Source organism: Eschrichtius robustus, chromosome 11, assembly GCF_028021215.1.
Source record: "Eschrichtius robustus isolate mEscRob2 chromosome 11, mEscRob2.pri, whole genome shotgun sequence".
Classification (NCBI taxonomy): domain Eukaryota; kingdom Metazoa; phylum Chordata; class Mammalia; order Artiodactyla; family Eschrichtiidae; genus Eschrichtius; species Eschrichtius robustus.
This window is the reverse complement of record NC_090834.1, coordinates 112,266,841-112,290,367: the sequence shown is the minus strand read 5'-3', so window position 1 is coordinate 112,290,367 and position 23,527 is coordinate 112,266,841. Positions and strand designations below refer to the sequence as shown.

The 23,527-nt window shown below is 65.0% G+C and overlaps 1 protein-coding gene across 1 annotated transcript; it reads left to right on the top strand.

The window, feature by feature from the left end:
* Positions 1-63: 63 nt before the first annotated feature.
* SLC22A18 (solute carrier family 22 member 18) lies at positions 64-22,385 on the top strand. The gene is made up of 11 exons (XM_068555058.1): positions 64-103; positions 960-1,128; positions 3,130-3,227; positions 4,124-4,284; positions 4,779-4,911; positions 12,972-13,090; positions 14,424-14,531; positions 15,506-15,606; positions 19,778-19,879; positions 20,096-20,216; positions 22,147-22,385. Exons 2-11 carry the CDS (start codon positions 985-987, stop codon positions 22,332-22,334), a joined length of 1,275 nt encoding a protein of 424 aa, XP_068411159.1. The 5' UTR covers positions 64-103; positions 960-984; the 3' UTR covers positions 22,335-22,385.
* Positions 22,386-23,527: the final 1,142 nt, after the last annotated feature.

Sequence of the window (23,527 nt, the reverse complement as noted above, 5' to 3'; positions counted from 1 at the left end):
AGGGCGGGTGCCCGAGCCCTGCCCCGGAAGGGCCAGGCCGGAGCTCACCCCAGGAGGGCTCGCCTCACCAGGACGGTGCCCAAGCTGACCCCTGCGAAGGCAGGTACCCGAGCTCGCTCCAGCAGGGCGGCCCCTGACCCACATCCCGCGCGGTGTCGAGCGCCTGCCAGCCGGGTGCCCCTGACCCGCTGCTCTCAGCCTCTGGCCCGCTCCCCGCCAAGCTCCCCGCACCCCGGGTCCCCTCCTTGGTGTCACCCCATCCCCACCCCTGGCCCAGGTTCTGAAGGCCGCCCTTCGGCTCAACCCTCAACCGTACCGGGTGTTCATCCAGCCGATGGGGTTGGGGGAGCAGATAGGGCCCCGCAGCCAGAGGTGAGGCGGAGCTGCCCCGCTGGGGGCCTGCAAGGCTGAGCTGTCGCCCAACCCCACCCCCAGGCCACTCCAGAAGCCCCTCTGGTTCTGGCTGGAGGAACTGGGCAAAGTAGGCCGCACGCTGAAAGCCGCTCCGTAGTGCCGGGGGGGAGGGTGCACTGTGGGCCTGAAGACCCCCCAACTCCCCAGCACAGAGACCCAGCCAGCCCCTCACCCACAGGAGTCACCTACCTGAGCCGCGGTCGGCAACCACTCTGGGCCTCTGTTTCCCTCTAAAAATGGGGCACTGAGACCAGCCCATGCTGGGGGGGAGGGTCCCTCTCTCTGCTTCCATGGTGGCTGTGTGCCCAGAGACCCAGAGTTGTCTGTCGTGGAGGGGGAGAGCCCCTGTGGTCTTCTCCAAGAGCCAGACTGGCCCTAGGTCACACGGCGAGGGGCTGGAGATGCCCCGTCCGGCATCCCCGTCCTCTCCCACGGGCCCTGTCAGGGCCGCCTGCCTCCTGCCCCATGACTCAGCACCTTTGCCCAGCACAGCAGGACTTTTGCCCCCTGCCCGCTCCCCCAGCCTCCTGTTTGGATCCCTACAGGGTCTCCCAGCAACGCCTGCCCAGGATGCAGGAAGTCAGGGCCTCCAGGGGCCAGGGCCAGTCCCCCAGCGGGATTGGCACTCTGGACCTGCCCTGGGTCATGCTGCTCATGTACGTGCTGGCAGCCCTGGAGCTCACCTGCCTCTTCATGCAGTTCTCCATCATGCCAGTGAGTACCCCTCCACAGGCAGCCTGGCCACCGGCATGCCCCCACCGTCCCTCTCACCTTCCATCTCCGCCCTGGTGGTGGCCGGGGGTCGGGCCTTATGCTGCCCAGGCTCCTCTCGCTGGGGGCCCCTTGCCACGCTGGAGCTAAGCTAAGGCACCTGGGAACTATGCCTCTGGACGCCCCCCTTCAGCATGTCCTGGGCTCTGGCTGCACCACCACCTGTCCTCATGACAGCCCCCTCCCCACGGCTGCCCTAGCGCTGTTCCTCCCGCCCCACCTGGGGGCATTTGCCCTACTGGCCCGCCACCCCGACACCTGCTCAACTCACTTCCTAGTCCCACTCAGGCCTCTGCTCTGGTCTCCTCCGAGGCGGGGCCCTCCCTCCAACACCTGCCAGGTGCCCGGAGTCACTTGCCCTCCCATGCTGGCTGGTCCGTCCTCACGCAGCTTGCCCACACCCCACATTGTACTTCATGGCATTAGATTACTTCTGTCTCTCCAACCAGGATGTGAGGGCAGGACTGATCCAGCTTATTCTCTGCCACCTCCCTGGATCTGGAACTCTGCCCGGCCATAGCTCCCCCTTGGTTTAAGTGGCCATTGTGGCTTGCTGGGCCCGGGCACCCATCCTCCTCCTCCGTGCACTCTTGTTTATTCATTCAACACCGCTCTGTGGGGTCTCACCCTCCTGGGGCAATAGCACCCAGGGGACTTCGGAAGACCCAGAGCCCCAGGGATCCTTATCTGTCTGGTCCGGGTGGGACCATGGCACTAGCCACTGGCCACTCACCAGGAGATTCTGATGAGCAGCCTGGGCCTGGGGATCTGGGTGGGAGCGGGTATTGCCTTTGTCACAATTCCGGCCTTGGCAGGGCTCCCTGGCCAGACAGTGAGCCCAACTCCCCCGCTTCCCAAGCCCAGCTCACTTCCACCGAATGGCTTCGTCTGAGCCCTTTCTCCTCTCCTTGGCAGCCAGGTGGCCAGGGCAGGTGCCTTGCTGTTCTCATCATAACACGGGTGACGACCATCCCTCCCTTGGAGAGTTGGTGCTGGGGCGATGAGAGAACAGTTGAAATCCTTGGCACGCGGGGCACAGAGCAGCTGTTGGTGCCACCTCCCCTCCCACTGGCTCTCCCAAGAGACGCATGTGTTTGTTCAACAAATGCTCGCAGGCACTCTGAGCACCTGGTCTCAGAACTCAGAATACCGCAGAGTGCAACGCACGCCCCTGCCGCTGGCGGTCCTGAGCGTTGGTGACACCCACCGGCAGTAAACAATGCATAGTTAGACTGTGCTGCAGGAAGGGCGCTGGGGGTGCCGAGGAATGTGGCAGGCTTGGGGTCAGCAGGGCCTCCCTGAGAAGGCGACCCTGAGCAAAGCCTTAAAAGAGACACAGGGTGAGCTAGCCAGTGCAAGGGCCTTGGGGCAGCAGTGGGACAAGTGCTGGAGACGGGAGAAGGAGCTGAGCCCAGGAGTTGCTGATGGATGGGATACAGGTGTGCGAAAAACAGGGGGCTCACGGATGACACTGCGGATTTGGACCGGAACCCTTGGAAGGGTGGAAGCATCAACAGTGGAGCAGAGGAGCTGGTCTTGGAGGGAGACCGGGAGTCAGTTCTGGACGTGCTGAGCTCCAGTTGCTTTTAGACACCACGTGCAGAGCCAGAGTAAAAGGATTTGCCCTCGCCCATTTGAGGTGTACCCCAAAGAGGGGAAGGAGGGGCCAGCAACTGCCTTCACCGAGTACCGAGTCCCTGGAGCCTGGACCCAAAGCCCCTGTTGGGCTCCCCGCTACAAGATAAGCAGCCGCTTACCCCAGGGCCGCTGAGTCCCAGGGCCACGGGTCGCCCCAGGTGCACTGCGGAGTGGTCAGAGCCAGACCCTCAATTCCCTCCCACCCTGCTCAGGGCTACCCCTCCTACGCCCTGCCCATGGAGGACCCCAGATTGCAGATGCTGGGATCCTCCCAGGCCCTTCCCATGGACCCTGCCTATGTTTCAGTACCTGTCCCGGAGGCTGGGCCTGGACTCTGTCGCCTTCGGCTACCAGCAGACCATCTTTGGCGTGCTTCAGCTGTTGGGCGGGCCCGTGTTTGGCAGGTACCATGGGGCAGGGAAGTTTGGGGGCCCTCATCCCATGATGATCCAGGCCCGCCCTTTGGAGGTCATGGCCTGGGTTATGCCAGGTTCCCAAACCTCACACTGGGCCCCACTAGAGAGACAGCAGCCCCTGCTTCACGGACGGCCAGCCCGAGGCACAGAGCGGCTTTAGTCCCTTTAAGGCTGGGTTAAGCCCCTGCTCCCAGGGTATCCCCACCCCTAACTTCCACGAATTCTGGTTTGTGGCCAGACCCAGAGAGAGGATTTAATTGGTGAGACCCTCGTGGCTATAAATGCCCTGCCCCACTAAGCCGGGGGGTCCCACCAGCAACTTTTCTGGAAAAGAATATTCTGGGGACTGGAACCCCCCAAACTCCCACTGGTCTCAGCGGGGGCGCTGGGCTCAGGGACGTGACAGCAGACATCCTCACGCAAAGCCTGCCGTGGACAAATCAACGTGGCAGGAGTCAGATTTCTAGAGTTACTCCACAGAAAAGAAGGGTCTCCAGACCCGGTAACATCGGACAGAGCAGGGGCTCCGGGGTAGGGGTGAGGGGGGGCGGTTTCCCAGGCTTGAGCCTGGGAAGCGCTTTCTGTAAAATAAGCACATGCCCGTGGTCCCTTTGCATCCCACAAGTTATTCACATAGGCGTGGGAATGACCGTGTGGGCCAGACCCCCCCGAGGTCACTGAAAACTGCCCCATTGGAAGGATGGAGAAACAGGCCCAGCAGGGCCCCGGGCGCCCCCGCCCACCCTTGCAGCACCGGGCCTCCCTGATCAGCCCCGGGGGAGCACTGCGGCCCGGTTCCCCGGCAGTCCCAAGGGGTGGGTGTGGGGCAGAGGAGCGGGAAGCCTGCCTCACGCCTGTGAGGGTCACAGGTGTGGGGCCCCCAGGTTCGCAGACCAGCGCGGGGCGCGGGCAGCGTTCACGCTCTCCTTCCTGGCGTCCTCAGCGCTCTACCTGCTCCTGGCGGCCGCCTGCAGCCCGGCCCTGCCCGGCGTGGCCTTACTCTTTGCCTCGCGCCTGCCTGGCGCCCTCATGCACACGCTGCCAGGTAGGGCCAGGTAGGGCGCCTTCCGGCCTGCTGGAAGACTATGGGTGGGGGGGCGGGAACGGGTCGGAATAGCCAGGGCCAAGGGTGGGAGCGGAGGGAGGCGGGGGAGCTTGGTGTGGGCGTGGCCTGAGCCAGGGGTTGGGGCGGAGACCACTCCCAGGGTGCTGGTCTAGGCTGGAGCACAGGACCGGGATGGAGGGGTGATGCGGGGGCGTAGCCCGCGGAAGGGGGCAGGTCCGAGGTGAGGAATGATGGGGTGTGGCCTGTGCCGCGACCAGGGTGGGGAGCACGCGGCCTGGGGGCAGGTCGGGGTCCCGCGGGTGATGTGGGGGCTGGCTGGGGGAGGGGGCAGGTCAGAGGAGTGGAGTGGTGTGAGGGCGTGGCCTGTGGGTCGCGTCTGGGGTGCGGGGATGGCGAGGCGTGGACTGGGTCCATAGGCCACAAGACGGTCGGCGACGGGGCCGCGCTTGTCAGCCCCCCGTCCCACCCCCTAGCCGCCCAGATGGTCATCACGGACCTGTCTGCGCCTGAGAAGCGGCCCGCGGCCCTGGGCCGGTTGGGTCTGTGCTTCGGCGTTGGCGTCATCTTCGGCTCCCTGCTCGGCGGGACCCTGAGCAGCACGTGCGGGTGAGTGTCCGGGGCGGGGACCCGGTCGTGGGCGGGGGGGAGGAGGGGGCGGGCCGACGACGCGGGGTGTGGGTGTGGGTCAGGACGGCCAAGGCTGGGTCGGTTCTGCGCCGCGCTCCGGCCCTCGGCCCAGCCCCGCCACTTCTCCGGGCCTTGGTTTCCCCATGTGCACGCTGAGCGGGTGGGGTCCATGGGAGGATGACCTGCAGGAACCTACAGCTGGGGGTGGCCATCCGGGGCGTGGCCTTGCGGTGGGCGGGGTCCGAGGGCTTAGCTAGGAGTGGTGGGCAGGGCCCGCGGGGACGCGGCCGGCAGGGGGCAGTGCGGCCGGCAGACGGGCGTGGCCAGCAGTGGCGTTGCGGCCGGAAGACGTGGGCGCGGCCGGAAGACGTGGGCGGGGCCGGAAGACGTGGGTGGGGCGGCCGGCTGGGGGCGCCGTCGCCGCACGCTGCAGTCCCGCCAGGTCCGTGCGCTCGGGCAGCTCGTTCCTGGAAGGTCCCACGCTGAACCTAAAGGAACCAGACGGCAGGCCTTGGGGGCGGGGTGATGGTGCCGTCACCTCCCTGCGATGGGGATGCTGTGGGCAGCCAGACCCCTTGCCTCTGGAAGGAGCGAGGGTGGCTTGCGGGGGGTAAAAAGCTAGTGTGTGTGAACTAAAGGTGTCTATTGCCCTCACCCCGCCCCCCCCCCCAGTTTTGCGCACCCAGGGGTCCGGGGGCTAAACTCAGCTCCTGCCCAGCGTCCTGAGAGCCCGTGGGCGGCAGCTCTCACATGTGGTCTGCAGAGTGGACCCCATTCCAGGGACTGACCCTGCAGTGGGGCTGCACAGAGCCGTCTGTTCCAGCGGCCCTAGGGGTGCATACCCTTGGACTTAGGACACCTGGCCCTGGAGGGGCCCTGCCTGGCCAGGGAGAAAGACCCCGTTTCTGCTGCTGCCCCCTATGCTGCCCCACCCCCATTCCTCCCCCCAGGCGCTCCAACACCCACTCAAAACCAGCTTCCTACATAGGAATGGACTTTGCACCTTAACCTTCATTCAGGCCCAAGACTTTGGTTTTGCTCTGGGGGGGCAGGTGCCCGGCCCAGCTGTGGGTGGAGGCCCTGTGCCAGCTGGTGACCCGCCCACCCTGCCTGGGCCTGGATGAGCTGCCCTGGGCCTCCATTCAGGCGAGGGGCCTTCCTGGTGTCTGAACCACACACGCGTGCACTCAGCATGAGGCCAGCACCTGGCCCTGCCATATTGAATGACCCTATGCCGGGACCCCTGGGGGCCTTAGTTTCCCCAGGTTCCCTGAGTGCCCCCAGACCAGCCCCAGACTTGGGAGCCGGGTGATGGCTGAGCCCCAGGGATTGGGGGCCAGGAGGGCACAGTGGCCTTGTCAAGGCAGCTCCCTCTCTCGAGGGAGGTCTGTTCAAGTCCTCCGCCCCCCACCCCCTCCCTGTCATCTTCCTCAGAGCTGGGTTGGGGGTGGCCGGCTCTGCTGAGTGCTGTGAGCAGGAGGCGGGGGTGCGGAGGGCAGGACTGCTTCATTCGTTTCCCCATCGATGTTTATTGAACACCTATTAAGTGCCCCTGGGATTCCAGGTTCTGGGATACAGTGGTGAACGGGACAGCCGAGTCCTCAGATGAAATGAACATGATGTGTATTCCTGTAACGTCAGGCTGGAGGACATCTGGGGAGGCAAAGAGATAGCAAAGTGCAAAGGCCCTGAGATTGGGGAAGCGAGAAGACCCGTGTGGCTGGAGTGGAGGAGCAGGGGTGGGCAGTGGGTCAGACCATGGAGCCCTGGGAGGGATGAGCAGGGGCAGGGGATGACCTGGCTGCTGTGTCGAGAATGTGGAGGCTAGGGCCACCCCAGGGAGACCAGAGAGGGGGCTCCTGAATCGGTCCAGGTGGGAGAGGATGGCAGCTGGACAAGGGATGGCCGTGGTGGGGAGAGGGCAGGGGCAGGTTCTGGCTTGGTTTTGCTGATGGCTGGGGTGTAAGTGTGAACTCAAGGCCGTGCCCAGACTCTGGGGCTGGCCCTGGGGGAGCCGAGGGCCTTGCTGAGATCCGAGCTGCCAGGGTGCCAGCGGGAGTTGGGTCTCCGTCAGGATGAGTTTGGTGCTCAGTAGACACTTGAAGGAACCCCAGAGTGGGTGGCTGGGTGTGGGAGTCTGAGTTGGAGGACAGTGGGGCCGTGTCCTCGAGTGGGTGGTTTCTTAGCCCTGCGAACTGCTTAAGATGGAGGCTGGTGCCCGGCACTTCATGTTAGAAGTCGGGAATCAGGAAAAGGTACCAGGAGGACCAGAAGGGAGGGCGATCCAGGGAGACATCCAGGCGTGTGGGTCAAGGATGGGACCTTGAGCCTGTGACGGGTTCCTCCTGAGCCAGGGCCGCCTCTCTCCGTGTGCGATGAGGGCGGAAGCCTGATTTGGTAGATGGACCAGGGTCAAGAGAAAGAGGGCCTCTGTGTCCCCAGGGAGGGAAGAAAGAGGGTCAGGGGCTGCAAGGTAAGGAGGGGCACCAGGGGCGTGAGGAGGGTGCTGGGAAGGGAGAGACGGGGCAGGGAGGAGCCCCGCTAGCTGCCCCTCACACCGGGACTCTCAGCGCCCAGACTCCGAGTTCACCTCCCAGCCCAGCCACCTGCTACTGTGGGCCCAGGGCAACCTTCCTCACCTTGCCAGCGCCCCTCCCGCCCGCCCCCCCCCCCCCCACACACAGAGGCCTCCTCTGGCCAGCCCCACCCCACGTTCCCTCCTGCCCTTTTCTCCAGCCCAGCTGCTGACCCAGAAGGCACACGCACTTCCCTCTCCCTCCCAGTAGCCTCCAAATTCACCCCCACCCCTGCCCTCGCCTTTCTGAGCATCCCACTAGCTTCCCTTCTTTCATCCCAAGATCTAAGGCGCCGTATACACTTCCTTTGACAGGTGGGGAAACCGAGGCCCCGGAGAGGGTAAGACTCCCCCATGGAGCTCCCAGTCCCCATCCAAGGCCCAGGGAAGGTGGGCTCCAGGACCCTGACGCCTCATGGCAAGGGCAGATGCCCCATCTCCCTTGTCCAGCCTCTCTGCTGGCCCGCAGCCTGCTCTATCTCTTGGCAAGGACCAGGCGAGATGTAAAAGCCACATTCCCGCCCCCCCTTCTTTGATCAAAACTGAGGCACGGTGTGAGGTCTCCCTGGCCGCTCCTCCCTGCCCACCTCCACCCCGGTCCCCTAAAGGCCCCTAAAGTCCCTAGCCGTGCCCCACCCCCTGCTGGGAAGCAGGTGGAAGGAGGAAGTGGCCTTGGCAGCCACTGCCGTGGGCTGAGTAGTGGTATAACTGGTTTGGGCCCAGTCTGGAGCTCAGGGCTGGGAGGCCTAGCTCCCATGGAGGACCCAGACCTGGGCCCTGAGTCATTTAGCAGGTGAGGGGGCAGCTCTGTGACTCATGTCCCTGAGCCTGGCACCTCACAGCCTGGGGAGGCCTCTATCATCCCCTCCCCCAAGTGGGCCGTTTGTTTCTGGGGTGGGCGGCACCAGCCTGCTAAGCCCACCAGAGCTGGGTCCCGGGTCGGGGGTGCTCAGGGATTTGAGGGGGGGTGCCACCGGTCAGACGCCGCTGATGGTGGGATCAGGCAGAGCCAAGACCTGAAGGCTGGACTTAGTGTGTGGGGGGTCCTTTGCAGGACCCCCTGCTCCTCTGAGCGCTGAGGGGCTGCTGCACACAGGCCACAGGTACAGCTGGGCCCGCAGTCCAGCCCCCAAAGTCTGTCGCCCCGGAGGTGGCCCACCAGGGTGGCCGCTCCTTTAGGTTCAGCCACAGACCCTAGAGGTCAGGCAAACCGGGGCCTCAGTGTCACCGGCCGGCCCTCCTGGGCACTAACTGGCCAGCGTGTGGCCCCGCTCTGACCCCAGCCCTGCGCCGCACCCAGCGGGCCCTGTTGACTCGGCTGGTGTGACCCCGCTGCTTATCTGGAGGCCTGGGGGGAGCCAGTCGACCCGAGAACCGTATCTCGTAACCGTATCTTGGTCCGGGCGAGGGAATGGGAAACCCTTATCCTGCTGACGGAAGGTTTCCACCCCAGTGACACGGCAGCTTCCCTGGAGTTAATGAGTAGACATCTAGGGCTGCCCTGAGCGGCTCTGGGACAGGGGTGACTCATGGGTCACCCAGGCCGCCTACCCCACTTGGTGCTCGAGATGGCTCACCGAGGGTGTGCGGGGCCAGCCAGGCCTGCTGTCTCCCCTCCCCACCCCGGGGCCTGCGCCGCCCCTGCAGACAGAACCTGGGTGTTTCAGGCACTAGGAGGTCCATGGACAGAGCACAAATGGCTGAGAGTAGTGGGGCTGGGAACCTCACCTAGACCTGTCAGCCGGACAGTGTTCCAGGCAGAGGGGAAGCCCGTGCAAAGGCCCCCGGGCAGGAAGGAGGTTGGGGCTTGCCTGGAGGCCTGTGTGGGCAGATGCTCAGGGAACACAGAGGGCTGCAGAGGGTTAGGCCGGACACAACGTTAGGGCCTTTTTCTGGGACTCGGAAACCAGAGGGGGACTGACATCCCACAAGACGGAGTGGACCCACAAGACGTCCATTTTTAGACACCGTTCTAGCCACAGGGCCACGGACTGTGGATCAGGAGAGGCAGGGGGGCTTCTGCCCCCCAAGCTCAGGCTGGATGCCCGGTGCCTCTCCGGAGCCCCGCACGGCCAGGCTTCCCATGAAGCCAGCTGACCCCAGCCTGCCCTTCAGGTTGGACAGGACAGGGGTACGCAGCCCGGGAGGCCCTGAGCCCCACCTGTGGCCAGGCCGGGGGACCTTGGCCGAGTGCCATCCCCTCTGGGAGCCCTGGAGCAGGCGGGGAGGGCAGCTCCAGCTTCAGGAGGAGTTGTCCCCTCCAAGCCGGGCAGGGGACGGATGGCATCGGTCTCAGAGTCCGCACGGGGTGGCAGGTGGCCACGCCCACCACTCTCCTGATAACGTCAGGAGGAACTTCCGGGCCCTCGAGATAAGGATGAAAGTGGCGTCTGTGGCCGCTGCCGTTTGACCAGCGCCGGTGGCAGCCGCGGTCAGTTCCAGAGGCCTCCCTCGGTGGGACTCGGGGTGGGCTGCCTCCAGGACAGCCTTGGTGTGGGACAGGGGGTCCCAGGAGGGTAGCCCCTGTGAGTCTAGCCCTCATCTGCATCTGAGGAAAGGAGGTCACCCAGCAGGGTAGCTACAGAGAAGGGACAGAGAATTCGGGTGCCCTGAGTCTGGCCCGGGGCCCTTTCAGGGTGTCCATGGGTCCATCCGTCCAGTCTCCCGTCCATGCATTCAACCAAAAATAAAAGGGGGTGGGTGGACAAAGACACGCTAACAGTGCCTGCCTCATGGTCAGTGCTCAGTTTGTAAAAACAGTCCGATGAGCCAGTGGACAGGTGGCCCAGAGCCCCATCCTGCGCGATTGGCGTCCCAGAGGTCCCCAGGGCCAGAGGCAGTCTCTGGGGGTGGGCTGACTGAAGGCCCCTGGGGAGGGGCTCCCGAGCTGTGTCTCGGACGACAGAGCAGCAGTGGGTAGGGGCACAAGGCTGGAGGGCGTGCCCACCGAGGAGGCCCCCGTGTCGGACCCGGGGCTGCCACGCTTTCCTCCCATCTGTCCACTTTCGTTTCTGGCATTTTGTCCGGGGGAGTCGGAGAGCACTCTGGGTGGGGAAGGACACCCAAGCCTCCTCTGGGGCAGCTGTGGGCCCCGACGGCCTCCCGGGGCCCCCCAGGGTCCCCGTGTCCCCTTCGGTTCACTGGCCACCACACAGGGACAGGAGAGGTCTCTGGAGAAGGGGCCTGGCTCCCTGCCACCCGCCCCTCACTTGTCACCAGCCTCCCAAAATAGCCATCTAAGTGGCCGCCTCTGCTCTCACGCACTTCCGGGGCATCTGGCAAAGAAAGCTGGTTTTGTCCCTGCCCAGGCAGGCCCGGAGCAGTGACGTGCGGGCCTCTGAGGCCACAGTCCTGAAGAAAGGACCCCTCTCTCTGACGCTGGCCTGCGGGGCCCGTACCCGGCCTCATCCCTCCCCTGGGTCCCAGCAGAGGCCTCACTCTGGGGTCCGGTGCCCTCTGACCCTTCCCACCTGGCAGCCAATGGACACGCCCACTTGTCCGGAACCCCTGCCGCCAGAAAGCCCAAATGTCCAGCATCCTGGGCAGTGGGTATCGGCTTGGGGGCCAGAGATGGGCCCGTGTGGGAGGGGAGAGGTCGGTGGCACACGCAGAGTGGACAGTGCCGGCTGCAGCACTGACCAACTGTGTGAGCCGGGGCAGGTCCCAGCCCCAGAAACAAGGGGCTGCCGAGGCCCATTCTCTGGTACTGGAGTCCCCACTGGCTTCCCTGCCTGGGGTTCCCGCAGGAGCCATGCACGTGTATGTGTGCAGGTGTGTGCGCATGTGCGCACCTGTGGTGGAGTGGGGGCGGGGGAGTCCTCTCTTTGAACTCCGAGGAAGGTCACAGGCAGCTTGTGGCTGCCTCGTGTGAAAGTGCGGAGGGCATCTCCCAGGACACTGACAAGGTCTGGGGCAGGACTTTTGTCGTCCATTTAGTCTACGCTCCGATGCCCACTGGGGTCTCGGCACAGGGTCCCACCCAGGCCCACCTGCCTTCGGGGGCGGATACTGGCCCTGGAGTAGAGCAAGCCCTTCTCAGAGGACAGGGCGCCCACTGGGGAAGAGGGGCAGGGCCTCACAGGGCCCTTGCAGGATGTATAGGAGTTTTCTGTGCTTCAGAGGGGCAGGGTGTTCGGCTGGGCACAGGCCTGGCGGTCGAAGCAGCCTGGCTCAGTATGAATTTTCTGTTTCACTCCTTGTCTTCCTCCAGCCCTCAGGAGGAAACGGTGACAGTCAGAGGGGCCAGGCCCCAGTGCCTTTGTCCCCAGGTGACTCGGGCTGCCTGGAGCTGGAGGCCGAGGTCTGCCTGTGCGGTCCAGAGAGGTCGAGGGCTGAGTTTCTTTGTAGTGACTCATGGAGGGGAAATGCTTCCTCAGAAGTGACAGCTGAGGGGAGTGCCTGAGTCACGGCCCTTGGTGCCGCTGTGGGCAGGCGGGAAGGCGCCCTGAGGGCTGTGTCCTAGGTTTATCGGGGGGCCAAACGCCCCCCTACCCCATGGGCCCAGCCTGCCCCTCCCCCTCCAGGAAGTGGTGGTGGGTTGCTCCTGAGGCCCCCTAAGTGCAGGCCTGTCCTCCCCCAGGAGGGGAAGGAGGCATGACAATCCCCAGGACGCAGATGGGGCTGCAGGAGGTCCCACAGTCTTCCACGTGGGTGGGTGGAGCTGAGATTCAAACCCAAGCCCCTGCCCACCGGGCACGTCAGCCCCCGTCTCTCCGGCCCCTCTTGGTGCCCTGGCCCCAGTGCCACCTGGCATTTTGCTCACCGTGAGCCAGCACCCTGCCTCACCTGAGTCTCCGAGGGCGAAGGTCACTTTCTCAGCCGCCCTCCTCCACCCCAGGCGGCCCCTCCAGTCCCCCCAGAGGCCGGAGGGCTGAGGGTTCTGGGGACGGGGCCCTTTCCCCCGGGAGCCTCAGTCTCCTGCTCTACAGGGTGGGGAGGAGCCTTGGCGCTGCCAGGGTTGTCTGGGGAACATCCTCCCTGCTGGGTCCAATTCCACGGAGCACGGCACCCAGGCCTCTAACACCCCTGCCCAGGTGGGGGGCGGTGGGCGCACACCGCGCGGCAGCCCGGTCCTTCGGGGGCCTCAGCAGCCTGGGAGCCAAACGTCCCCTGGAGAATCGCCACCCGCCCCAGGCCCCTGCCCAGCCCTTCTGGGGCTCACATTCCGGCTCCCACTGCCACCCATCCTCAGAGGCCGCCAGGACCCGTATGCTGTATCCACAGCCTGAGGGTCGGGAAGGCAAGAGCTTCCTCTGTTTCTTCATTCATCACCTCATTCATGTGCCCTGAGGGTCCCGTGGCCTGGCCTCCAGATCGAAGCCTGGGAGGACATGAGTGGTGGGGTTTGAGCTGTTCTCAGCTGTCAAAGCCTGAGTGTGACTGAAGGGGTAGGTGGGGGAGGTGCCGCAGGTGACACCTGTGCCCTGGGGCCTGAGCCCTGTGTGACCACAACTGTCGCTCACAGGATTCAGTGTCCGGTCATCGTGGCTCTTGTGGTCAACCTCCTGGGAGCCATTCTCAGCTTCACCTGCATCCCCACCAGCACCAAAGGGGCCAGCGCTCATGCCCAGGCTGCCCTGCCAGGTAAGCTGCACCAGACACACCCCAGCAGATACACACAAAGTAGGCCCCACCAGGTACATCCCGCTGGGTCTACCCTACCAGACACACCTCACCGGTTACACCCCACCAGGTATGCCGCTTCTGGATGCTTGGCCAGTGTGAAGTGTGAGCCCTCCCCTCCCACCAGCCAGCACCCTGGACCTCGGACTAGGCCTCCCCCAGCCCGGCCCACCCTTCAGGGAGGGTTTGCCAAGACCACGATATGCCAAAGCATCCCTGGTGGCTTTTCATCTGCGGGGGCAGAGGGGTGTGCTCCAGGCAATGGGCCTGGGGCATTCGGGGCCACTCAAGCCCTCTTTTCTTCCTTGGGCCCCTCCAGGATGCTGGGCATCTCCCAGCTTCGGACACCACTGGAGCTGAGCCTGAGAAGGACCAGGAGGGACCTGGGATGGGGTGGGCATGGTGAGCCAGGATCCTGAGGCCCAGAGCAGTCAGTCACTGTGCTGTGTGGGCGGACGTGAGGGTGCTGGCTTCAGGAGCACAGCTCCCGGGGCGGGGTGCCGAGGCGGGGGGCAGAGCACAGTCAGGTTAGGGCTTGTGGGCTCAACGTGCCTCCCAGGCCCCACGAGGAGAGGTCAGGGCTCCAGAGGGCGGTCCCCTCCAGGGCGTCCCAGCCCAGCCACTTTGGCCTGGCACAGAGTGGGACCCCATGCCTCATGGCCCGGTGACCGAGAGCTCTGGAGAGACCCACCTGGGACAGGAGGCCCCTGAGCCATGGCTGTGATGGAACAGCCCAGAAAGAGTCAAGAGGGAGGGCCTGGGTGGGGGCCCGGCCTGCAAAGGGACAGAGGAAAAGGGCCGAGGCATAGGAGAACCTGAGAGAGGCAAGCAGGGGGGCACCGCCGCACCCAGCTGGGAGGCTATGACGTGGCACCCAAGCGTCCTCCGGATCAGGGTAAGGTGGCCGCTCGCAGACACCAAGAGCGGCCGCTCCTGGCCGACGGCTGCCTCACCAGCCTTGTCGTGCCGTCGCCCGGGTCCAGGGCCAGGCAGGCAGCAGCTGCCCTGGTCACGCGGGTTTGGGGAGCGAGAGCCTCCATCACGTGGAGCCCAGGTCCAGGCCAGGCTGCGCCCCCTGAATTCACAGGTCCCCAGGGTCCGCAGGGCCTGAGGCCCGGTCCTGAGTGTGATGAGCTGCCCGGGGCTCACGGCGGGGCTGGGGGGAGGCACTCTGAGGAGGAGCTCACATCCCCGGTGGGTGTGGGACGCCCGCAGCAGGAGCGCTTCCTCCACACCCAGTGGGCCGTGGGGCGCGGGCTGTCCGGTGCTATGGTGGCCTCTCCGCGTGCCTCAGGGAAACCCGAGGCCAGCCTGTTTGACCTGAAGGCCATCACCTGCCTGCTGCTGCAGCCGGGCGTCCTGCCGGTGTTTCTGGTCAAGGTCATCTGCGGCTTCCCCTCAGGTGAGTCCCGGGCTGCCCGGCCAGCGTCCAGAGCCCGGAGCGGCTGAGAATTCGGGGCCGCGGAGACGGAGGTCCGCAGCCCGCGCGTCACCCCTTCGTTCTGCCCTGTGTCCCACGCTCCGAGACTCCCCTGGGCCCTATCCAGTCACATCTGTCCCAGAGAGGGTGACAGCCCACTGGTTCATGCAGATGTGGCTGCACAGGCCAGAGGAGGAAGAAGTGAGGGTCTCCGTCCTTCCCTCCTGCCCCCCAGGGCCCTGCTCGGGCCCCAGTTACCCCTGCTCTACAGAAGGTCTCGCTGCCCGGGCCTGTGGCTTCCAGGGCCTCTCAGGACAGTCCGGGAGGTGGGAAGGACGGTACGCCTGCAGGTGGACACACACATTCTCGGTGGCACTGGGGGCATCCCTGACCACAGTCGTGCCCAGTAGCGACCGCTCAGAGCCCCCGTTTGGGGTCCTCCAACCAGGGGAGCAGTGCAGAGGACAAGTCAGCGAGGCACGGTTGACAGGAGCTCAGGTGCTCCCACACTGGCGCCAAAGGGTTAACCCCTCGGCCCAGGAAGTTCTCTGTCCTGGCAAACTGGGCAAGCCCCCCTCCCAGCTCCATCTGTGACTCAGGATGGCTCAGTGGGGCACAGTGACGGGAACCCAGGTCACCGACATCAGTTCTGGGGCCAAATCCTCCTACATCATCAGCCCGGGGTCCCCCATCTCCCAGCCTCCACCCCAGACGGCCTTGGGCTCTGGCCACCGTGTGCATGGGGCGGCTTCTGGCCCCTTCCTGGTCACGGCCCACAGCAGCCGCACGGGGCAGACCTGCCAGGGACGACCTCGGAGAAGGTTCACGTTGGCCTTCCCTGAGCCAGTCACCGCGGCCAAGCCCCTGGCAGCGTGATGGTCACCTGCCAGGGGGAGCAGGTGTGGGCACAGCTGCGCAGCCCTGACCCCTCACCCCTGACCCCCCACCTCACCCAGGGCTCTTCATGGTCATGTTCTCCCTCATCTCCATGGACTTCTTTCAGCTGGAGGCCGCCCAGGCCGGCTACCTCATGTCCTTCTTCGGGGTCCTGCAGATGGTGAGTGGGTGCCGGGCACACAGGGTGGGCGGGGGTTCGGCACCCCATGCTCTGTGGGCTCCCTGCCCTCCCAGGGTCCTCTGGGCAGTCGGCCTGTGTTGGGGTCCCAGGACCTCACAGACCACCGGCACTCGGTTTCTCCGCAGCGCAGGTGCCGTCCTGCACGCCCGCCTTTTGGGTGTTCCATCCACACCTTAGCTTCTGGCTTGTCCTCCTCTCCCTGCTCGCGGCTCCCACGCCTGGGTCTGTCTGCCCACCCATCTGCCCGGAGGTCCCGTCTGAAAGGGGAGAGGAGAGACTCATCCACAGTGGAGGCTGGCGAGCCCTTGGCCTCCCATTGGGAAACACGGCGGAGGCCCATGGTCCGCCGAGTGTCCGTCTGGGCGCCGGCGGTGGACAGGTCAGGAAGGGGGGCAGACCCCAGTGGTGGGGCGCATTACAAGGAGAATGGCCGGGCTCTGCGTCCCGCCCGCCTGCCCGCCGGTCGTGTGACCGTGGCGGGGACAGGTGGCGACGTGCAGCCGCCACCCGGGACATCTGCCTGACAGCCGGAGCGCAGGAGGGGCTATTCTGGGATCTGCCTGGGCGGGGGAGAGAGCTCACGCTCTCCGGAAGCGAGTGGCATTCCCAGCACCTCCAGGCCATCTGCTGCCCGTGCCTCTGGGCCCAGGACTGGTCTAGACTCTGGTTCTAAAATAGTCACTCCTGGGAGGGGCTGGCCCCCCACCCCACCCCACCGTGGGCCAAGAGGGCCTAGCTGGGTGGGCTGGGAAGTGCCAGCCTGGTGGCGGAAAAGAGGTAAACAGAAAACAACAACAACAATAATAATACTCTAAATTGGGGGCCACTGGAGCTTTCTTCTAAACGGCTGCTCCCGGGAATTCCCTGGCGGTCCAGTGGTTAGGACTCCATGCTTCCACTGCAGGGGGCACAGGTTCGATCCCTGGTCAGGGAACTAAGATCCCGCAAGCCGTGCATTGCGACCAGAAAGAAATAAATAACAATTCTTAAAAATAAAAAATAATTTTTAAAATAAACTAAACGGCTGCTCCCGCCTGCCTGGGACCAGAGCACCAGCCTGAGCTTGTCCTGGGCTCCCCGGGACCAGGAGACCAAGCCCGTAGCCTGGCTGAAGCCGGCAGACCCCTCGAGACCCTCAGGGACAGACCCTGGTAGCCTCTGGCCTGGTCGGGGGTGAGGGTGGGCCTGCCCGAGACGGGCCTGGGCTCCAGCACCTGTGAGGATGGTGGCGGACAGGGCTGGAGAGCAGTGGTGGGACTCGGGAAAGTGCCTGGGGGTGGGGCGCTGGGGACCCCAACACAGGCCGACCGAGTGGAGGAGCCTGGGGAGGGCAGGGAGCCCACAGAGCGGTGAGGGGCGCCAGGCCCCAGGCCCTAAGTTCAGCGGAGGGAAGGTGGAGGCAGCTGAGGCCCTGAGATACGTCTGCAGGGGAGGCCCAAGCCACCTTCGTCGGGTGCCTCCCTCCCCCCCCCGGCCAGGGTAGAGCTGGTCACCGAGGGTCCGGGGAGGCGGCCCCGCCGCTGGGTGAACCATGCCTCCCACCTGGTCCCCCACAGCTGCTCTTGCACCTGCTGCTTCCCTTGCAGACCATTTCCTGCCCCACCTGAGGTGTGGTTGCCGCCTGACCCCAAGGGCGATCCCCCCCACCAGCGTCCCCTTCCAGCCCCCTGTGTACAGAGATCACTGGGGTTGGGGTCTCAGGGGGTGGCAGCCCGGATGGTCCTAACCCGAGGGGATGGTGGTCACCCTCCCCCCGGGGGGCTGGCAGCCCTCTGTCCCTCTAGGACCCCCCTGCGAGGGCCCCCCACTCGGCCTTCATCTGTGCCCCAGACACAGCGCCGCTGCAGTGATGGGGAGCTTCCGTCGTACGGGGTGGCGGGGGGAGACGGAGGCAAGCCCCCAACCACCGGCGCATCTGGTGTGTCAGGGGCGACAAAACCTCAAAGGAGAATCAGGGCCCTTGGAGGGGCAGAAATGCTGCTTCAGATGGGGTTAGGATTAGGGTTAGGGTTAGGGTTAGGGCTGGTAGGGGCTCTCCACTGGCCCACGGAGAGGCTTGGAGGGAGAGAACTTCAGACAGGGAGGGGCTGCAGGTGCAAAGGCCTTGGGGTGGCTGGGCCGGCCTGAGGGGAGAGGGCTGCCCTCTGAAGACATGCGTGGGGGGTGGTCTGCAAGGCCAAGAAGGACCCAGATTTACTCAGATTTACTCGGAGTGGGTGCGACCGTTTGGAGGCTGGATGTGGTCTTACTAGCCCCCTGCTGGGGAACTGGGTGCTTCTGGCTGATGTGACCTCCGGGGAGGTGGAGGTGGCTCGGGCCAGGGCGGGGCGGGGGTGGGGGGAGCGGGACAGGTGAGCAGACAGGGTCTCCAGATGGGAGGGTTGAGAGAAAGTGAAATTTCTGGTGTGTTTGGTAGCTCTAGTTTCATGTAATAACCCGCAAGGCACGAAAGTTTAGGCTTTGTTTAAGTTAATGGGAAAATGGAAAGATGACCCCAGTACATTAGAGTCCTGGTCTCCGGGTCTGTATGAAAAGCTGAGGCAGATTTAAATCTCTCTCCTGGTTTGGTGGTTTCCTCTCGGGTGTAGGGCACTAAAAGGCACTTGCCAAGTAGATCTTCCCTTTAAACAAACAAAACAAAGATAAGCAAGTGTGAAAGTAGGATTTTTTTTTTTTAAAGAAGGACGTCTTTGGTTCTGGTTTGAGACAGTTTCGTTTTGCCAGGCAGGCAGCTCGGAGAGTGGTCCGTCCTGTTCCGCAGGGCTGCACCCGCCCCGTCACAGGGCCCAGCCCCCGGCCTGACCCCCAGCCGCAGGGGGTGCTGCGCCAAACCCACTGCGCCCGGGCACTTCCTGTCCGCCTGGTGGAGGTGGCAGGCGACCAGATAGGGAGCCTCACCCTGGCCGGGGGATGGCCTAGGGCTGGGTTTGCTCTCTGAGTGACATGCCCAGCGTCAAGGGTGTCCCTGCTCTGGGCCCTTCCTCCCACCCCCACGAGGGCAGGAAGGGGAGCCTTAACCTTAACCTGGCTCCTGGCTGGCTGACCCTGGGGCCGGGTGAGGGGGGTGCGGCCAGGAGGACAGAGCTGGGAGTGGAGGGCTGAGCAACAGTGGGGGTTATCTGGGGAGACTGGTTGCCCCCTGCTTACCTGCCCAGGCTCAGGACAAGTCCACCGCACTGGTCTCCACCCCAGCCCCACTCCTGGCCAGCTCTGGGACCTCGGGCAAGTGACGTCCACCCTCTGGGCCTCAGTTTACCCAGTTGTAGCTGGAGCGGTGGCCTCCTGAGATGTGGAGGACACAGGGCTCCTGGCCCAGTCCCTGGCCCCAGTTGGCAGTAGCTGGTGCGCCCGCCTGCTGAGGACAGGCCTCCATAGGGCCAGCTGGGAGGGCCACCCCACATGGGCACCAGGGCTCTGAGCTCGGGTCCCAATCCAGCCCCCCCTCCTCTGTGCCCTGGTCTCCCCATCTGTGAATGGGGCAGGTCCCACCTCCCAGACGAGACAGCCAAAGAGGGGGCTGAGGACGAGTGATTGGCCAGGATGGGGCACATGGGGGCCAGGTGACACGGTAGGGGGCTTCCCAGGGCCCCAAGGGTCCCCAGGGCTGGAGTCGGGGCCACACTGTGAACATTTTCCTATCAAAGAAGCTTTTTGCACCGTTAAGCCATGGCCTCCCCCACCCCCGTCAGGAGTTAGCCAGCCCTTTGATTAAAATGTTTATCAGGCCTGAAACTGCAGAGATTAGTTTTGAATGTGGAACTCGGACCTCTGAGTGGCTGGCTGTGCACGTGTGTGTGCGCGCAGGTGCGTGTACGTGTGCGTATGCGTGTGCGTGCATGTGTGCGCGTGCATCTGTGCGCGTGTGTGTGCCTGTGTGTGCATGCACGTGCGTGGGTGTGTGTGCGTGCATGCACGTGCGTGGGTGCGCGCGTGTGCGAGAGCGCCCAGGCTGCTGGCCCCGTCTCCCCTGGGACGTTGAGGCCATCGTGGGTACCACAGGCCCACCCCTGTGCCCCGCGCCTGCCGCCTGCTGTGGCTGGTGGCAGTGGCCCCAGGGGCTGCAGGTGGGGGAGGTCCCGCAGCTGGCCGCAGCCCAGACCCCCTCCCCAGGCCTGGCTGCGCCCACCGCCACCCTCTCGCCCTCACCTAGGTCTTCCAGGGCCTGGTCATCGGGTGGCTGAGCGGCCACTTCTCTGAGGGAGCCCTGCTCCGGGCCAGCGTGCTGGTCTTCAGCGTGGTGGGACTGGCCATGGTGAGAGCTCCCGCCTCTGGCTGCCCCGCAAAGAGCAGGGTCCCAGGCCCGCTCCCCTGACCTTCTGCCGGTGCCCAGTTTGCACTTGAGCCCCTGGGCCCCCTGGTCCCCTCTACCCCGACCCAGGGCCACCTCAGTGGGACCTCAGGGATGGGCAGTCCCACCCTGGTCCCGCGAGGCCCCCGTGACCGTGGCCCCTGCTCTGCCCCTCGGCAGGCGCTGATGGCCAATGTCTTCCACTTCTGCCTCCTCATGCCTGGCCTGGTCTTCAGCCTGTGTGCCCTCAACGTGGTCACCGACAGCATGCTGACCAAGGCCGTCTCGGCCTCAGACACGGGTGAGTGCGGCATCCCGGGCCGGGTGAGGGGCAGGCCCTGGGGAGACCCCGGCCCTCCTCTCTGGGAAGCTTGCTGAGCAGTTTCGGGCAAAGCAGCTGCCCAGATGTAGGACCTGCCTGGACTCAGTGGGCATTGAGTAGGGTGGGCGGCTGGGGGTCTGAGTGGGCAGGGTGGGGACGGTGGGCTGCAAGAGGGCTCAGGAGAGAATCCTGCCCACCACCCAGCCCAGCCAGGCCCAGCCAACCCTGCACCAGGCCCTGCTGATCAGCCCAGGGCCAGGCCTGGGGGAGGGGAGGAGGGCTTCCTGGAGGTGGCGGCTGGCTTGGCTCTGAAGCATGGGCAGAGAATGGCTAGAGGCCAGAGCGGGTGGCTAGCACAGGGAGCACCTCCTGTTCCCTCCCTGCGCATGGGATGTGCAGGTGCCTCCTGAGTGAACGAGTGAGTGAGTGATTGCTGCCCGGGGGCCACCCAGTGGGACTCAGGCGCCCCCAGACGTGGACCCGCAGTCCCCCTACTCTGCACCTGGCCTTCTTTCTTGAGGGCAAGGAGTCTCCCATCCAGACTGGGGGTCCCTGGGCCCGATGCTGCCCAGGCTTCTGCCCCCGTGCTGCCCCAGGCATGGTGCAGGTCAAGGTCAAGGGCTCCTGTGGGCCCGTTGCGGTCAAAGACCGCCCTCCCTGGCAGCAGGGCTAGAAAGCTCAGGGCCCTGGCTGACCCTCCGTCCATCTACCTGCCTGTCTGGGAAGGTCAGACTGAGGTCTAGAGGCCCTGATGAAAATGGGGAGGCTGCTGGACAAGGCCTCTTCTCAGGACTGCCTTGGGGACCCCCAAGGCCTGCCAGACCTGCGGCTCTGTGGTCCTGGGAGGCTAGACTGGTCCTGGAGGGCTTCCTGGAGGCTGTGGGCTGGCAGGTGTGAGAGGCCAGGAGGAGAGAGGAGGGGAACAAGGCCTGGAGAGATGCGGGCAGGGCCTGAGAGGGAGGAGGGAGGAGCAGATCCAGGCCACCAGGGCCCCATGTGCCAGAGGCACCATCCCTCAGCTTGGAAGGAGCCAGGAGCCGGTTCCCAGCACCAGCCTGGGAACCGGAAACCACAGAGGGGGCGGTAATTGCTCCCTGGTGTCTGCAGGGCATGTGGGCGTCGGGAGAGGCTGCTCTGAAATTCCCCCTACCCTGGCCCTGAGCCTGGGCGGGGCCTTGCCAGGCCATGCCCAGCTGACCCAAGGGCAGGGCTTTCCAGCTCCCAGAGCGGAGGGCTGTGAAGCCCCTGGAGCCTGGGGCCCTCGGGGCAGATGTCAGTGTTGACAGGAGCCACACGCTTGGTGGCCCACATAGGGCACAGCTGACCAGAGGGGCGTGGAGGTAGGGGTGTCAGGTAAGAGGGGTGCAGGCAGCCAGGCGAGCCCGGGAAGTGGGTGCAGAGAAGCAGGTGCAGGCCCTTCGAGCGCCCCGAAGCCCCTCCCCCGCCCTGGGGGGAGTTCCCTGCAGTCCACGTGAGGGCGGGAGCCGTGCGGGGGACAGGGGTGTGTGGTGGCCCACCCTGTACCCCAGCCCAGCCCTCACCGCGGTGCTTCGGAGGCCCCTGGCTGGGATGCCACCTCCCAGGCAGGCCTGGGGGGGCGGGGCTGGGCCTGGCCCATGACCTGGGGCCCTGTAGGAGCACAGGCTCCTCCTGTGCTTGGGAACTTTCTGGAGCAGGGCAGAGGCTCAGCTCCCCATCCGAGAGGGCCCAGTGCTCCCCCTGCGTGGCTGGGGGGTCTGCAGAGAGGGAGTGGGGGGTGGAGGGCGGCGGGGGAGACAGGGAAGCTGTAGCTGTGTCAAGGCCATGGGCGGCTGGGGCAGTGATGCTGAGAGACCGGCCCGGCCCAACTCGACCCTCCCCTCCCCTCCCCTCCCCTCCCCTCCCCTCCCCTCCCCTCCCCTCCCTGTAGGAACCATGCTGGGCCTCTGCGCCTCTGTGCAGCCGCTGACCCGAACCCTGGGGCCCACCCTGGGAGGCCTCCTGTACCACAGCTTCGGAGTCCCCGTTTTCGGCCACGTGCAGTTCGCCGTCAACTTCCTTGTCCTCCTGGTCCTCTGGAGGCAGCCTATGCCCCCAAAGATGGACAAAGCCTGGTGACCGTGGCCCCCAGGCACAGACTGGCAATAAACTCCCTTAGGACCTCTTCCAGCCTGATTTCTATCAGTTGGGCAGGGGGCCTGGGGACAAGGGCAGGATGGAGCCTTGGATGCTGGAGGGCTTCCTGGAGGAGAGGGCTTCCTGGAGGAGAGGGCCTACAGCTGGGCCCCAGGGCTCCAGGGAGAGCAGAATCGCCCAAGTTCATCCCAGTGTGAGGTGGGTCCTGCCCCCGGGGTCCGCCACCAAGGCCAGTGAGGAGTACCCCCTGCTGCCACCCAGACAGCTCTGCCCACAACGTCCCCAGAGACAGGGAGTTCTGTGCTCACCCCTTCACACCCCCGCCCCACACCAACCCCCGGCCCGGGGCCGAGCACGCGCTGCCCGCACACCCTCCTTAGCCCTTGAAATTGCTTCCACTCGTGAACAGAAAGAGGACATGGTTGTTTGAAAAGATCAGGACTTTTGAGGCTTGGGGAGAAATCTAGGAAAAAAACTCTCATTTCATGTTGGGGAGCCCAGTGGGGAGGACCAGGCTTCCAGGCTTGAGAACTGGGGAGCTGTGCCTCCCCCTCCCCCTGCCTCCCAGCTCAGGTGCTACGGAGAAGGGGTACCAGACACAGGGAGGCCAGCAGGCTGCCGTGCCCCATGACCAGTATGGAAAGGACAACCTTGTCAGGTGTCTACAGACGCCCTTGAGACCAGGAAGGCTACCCCTCCCCCACAGGCTGCCTTTAAAAGAAGCTGTTAAACTCAGAAACCCCAACCTCAGAATTCCATGTCCCAACTGGAGGGGCCTCAGAGAGCCAAGGTCCGCCCACCCTCCCGGCCCAAGTGCTCAGGCCGGACCCCGCCTCCACTTGAGCCCCGTCAGGAACTGGGGTCTCACCCTCTGACTTTGGTCATTCGCCCAGAGGGTCTGGTGGGAGAGGTCTCCAGGGTAGGGCAGCATGGGGGCGCACCCTGGGGTTGGTCTTTTCTACTCTCTGAAGGAGCCCCCTCCCCATTTGCACAGGGGCTTCACAGTGCTGTTGAGGAGAAAATTCATGGCAGGAATGGTTTCTTCTCTGGACCCAGCACCCAGGCTCCTGCAGGCCTCCCAGCAGAGGGACAGCCCCTCTCCAGTCTGACTCCTGCCACCCGGTTAGGAGGCCTGTGATGGTGCCCCCCCCCACCCACCCATCAAGGGTAAGTGA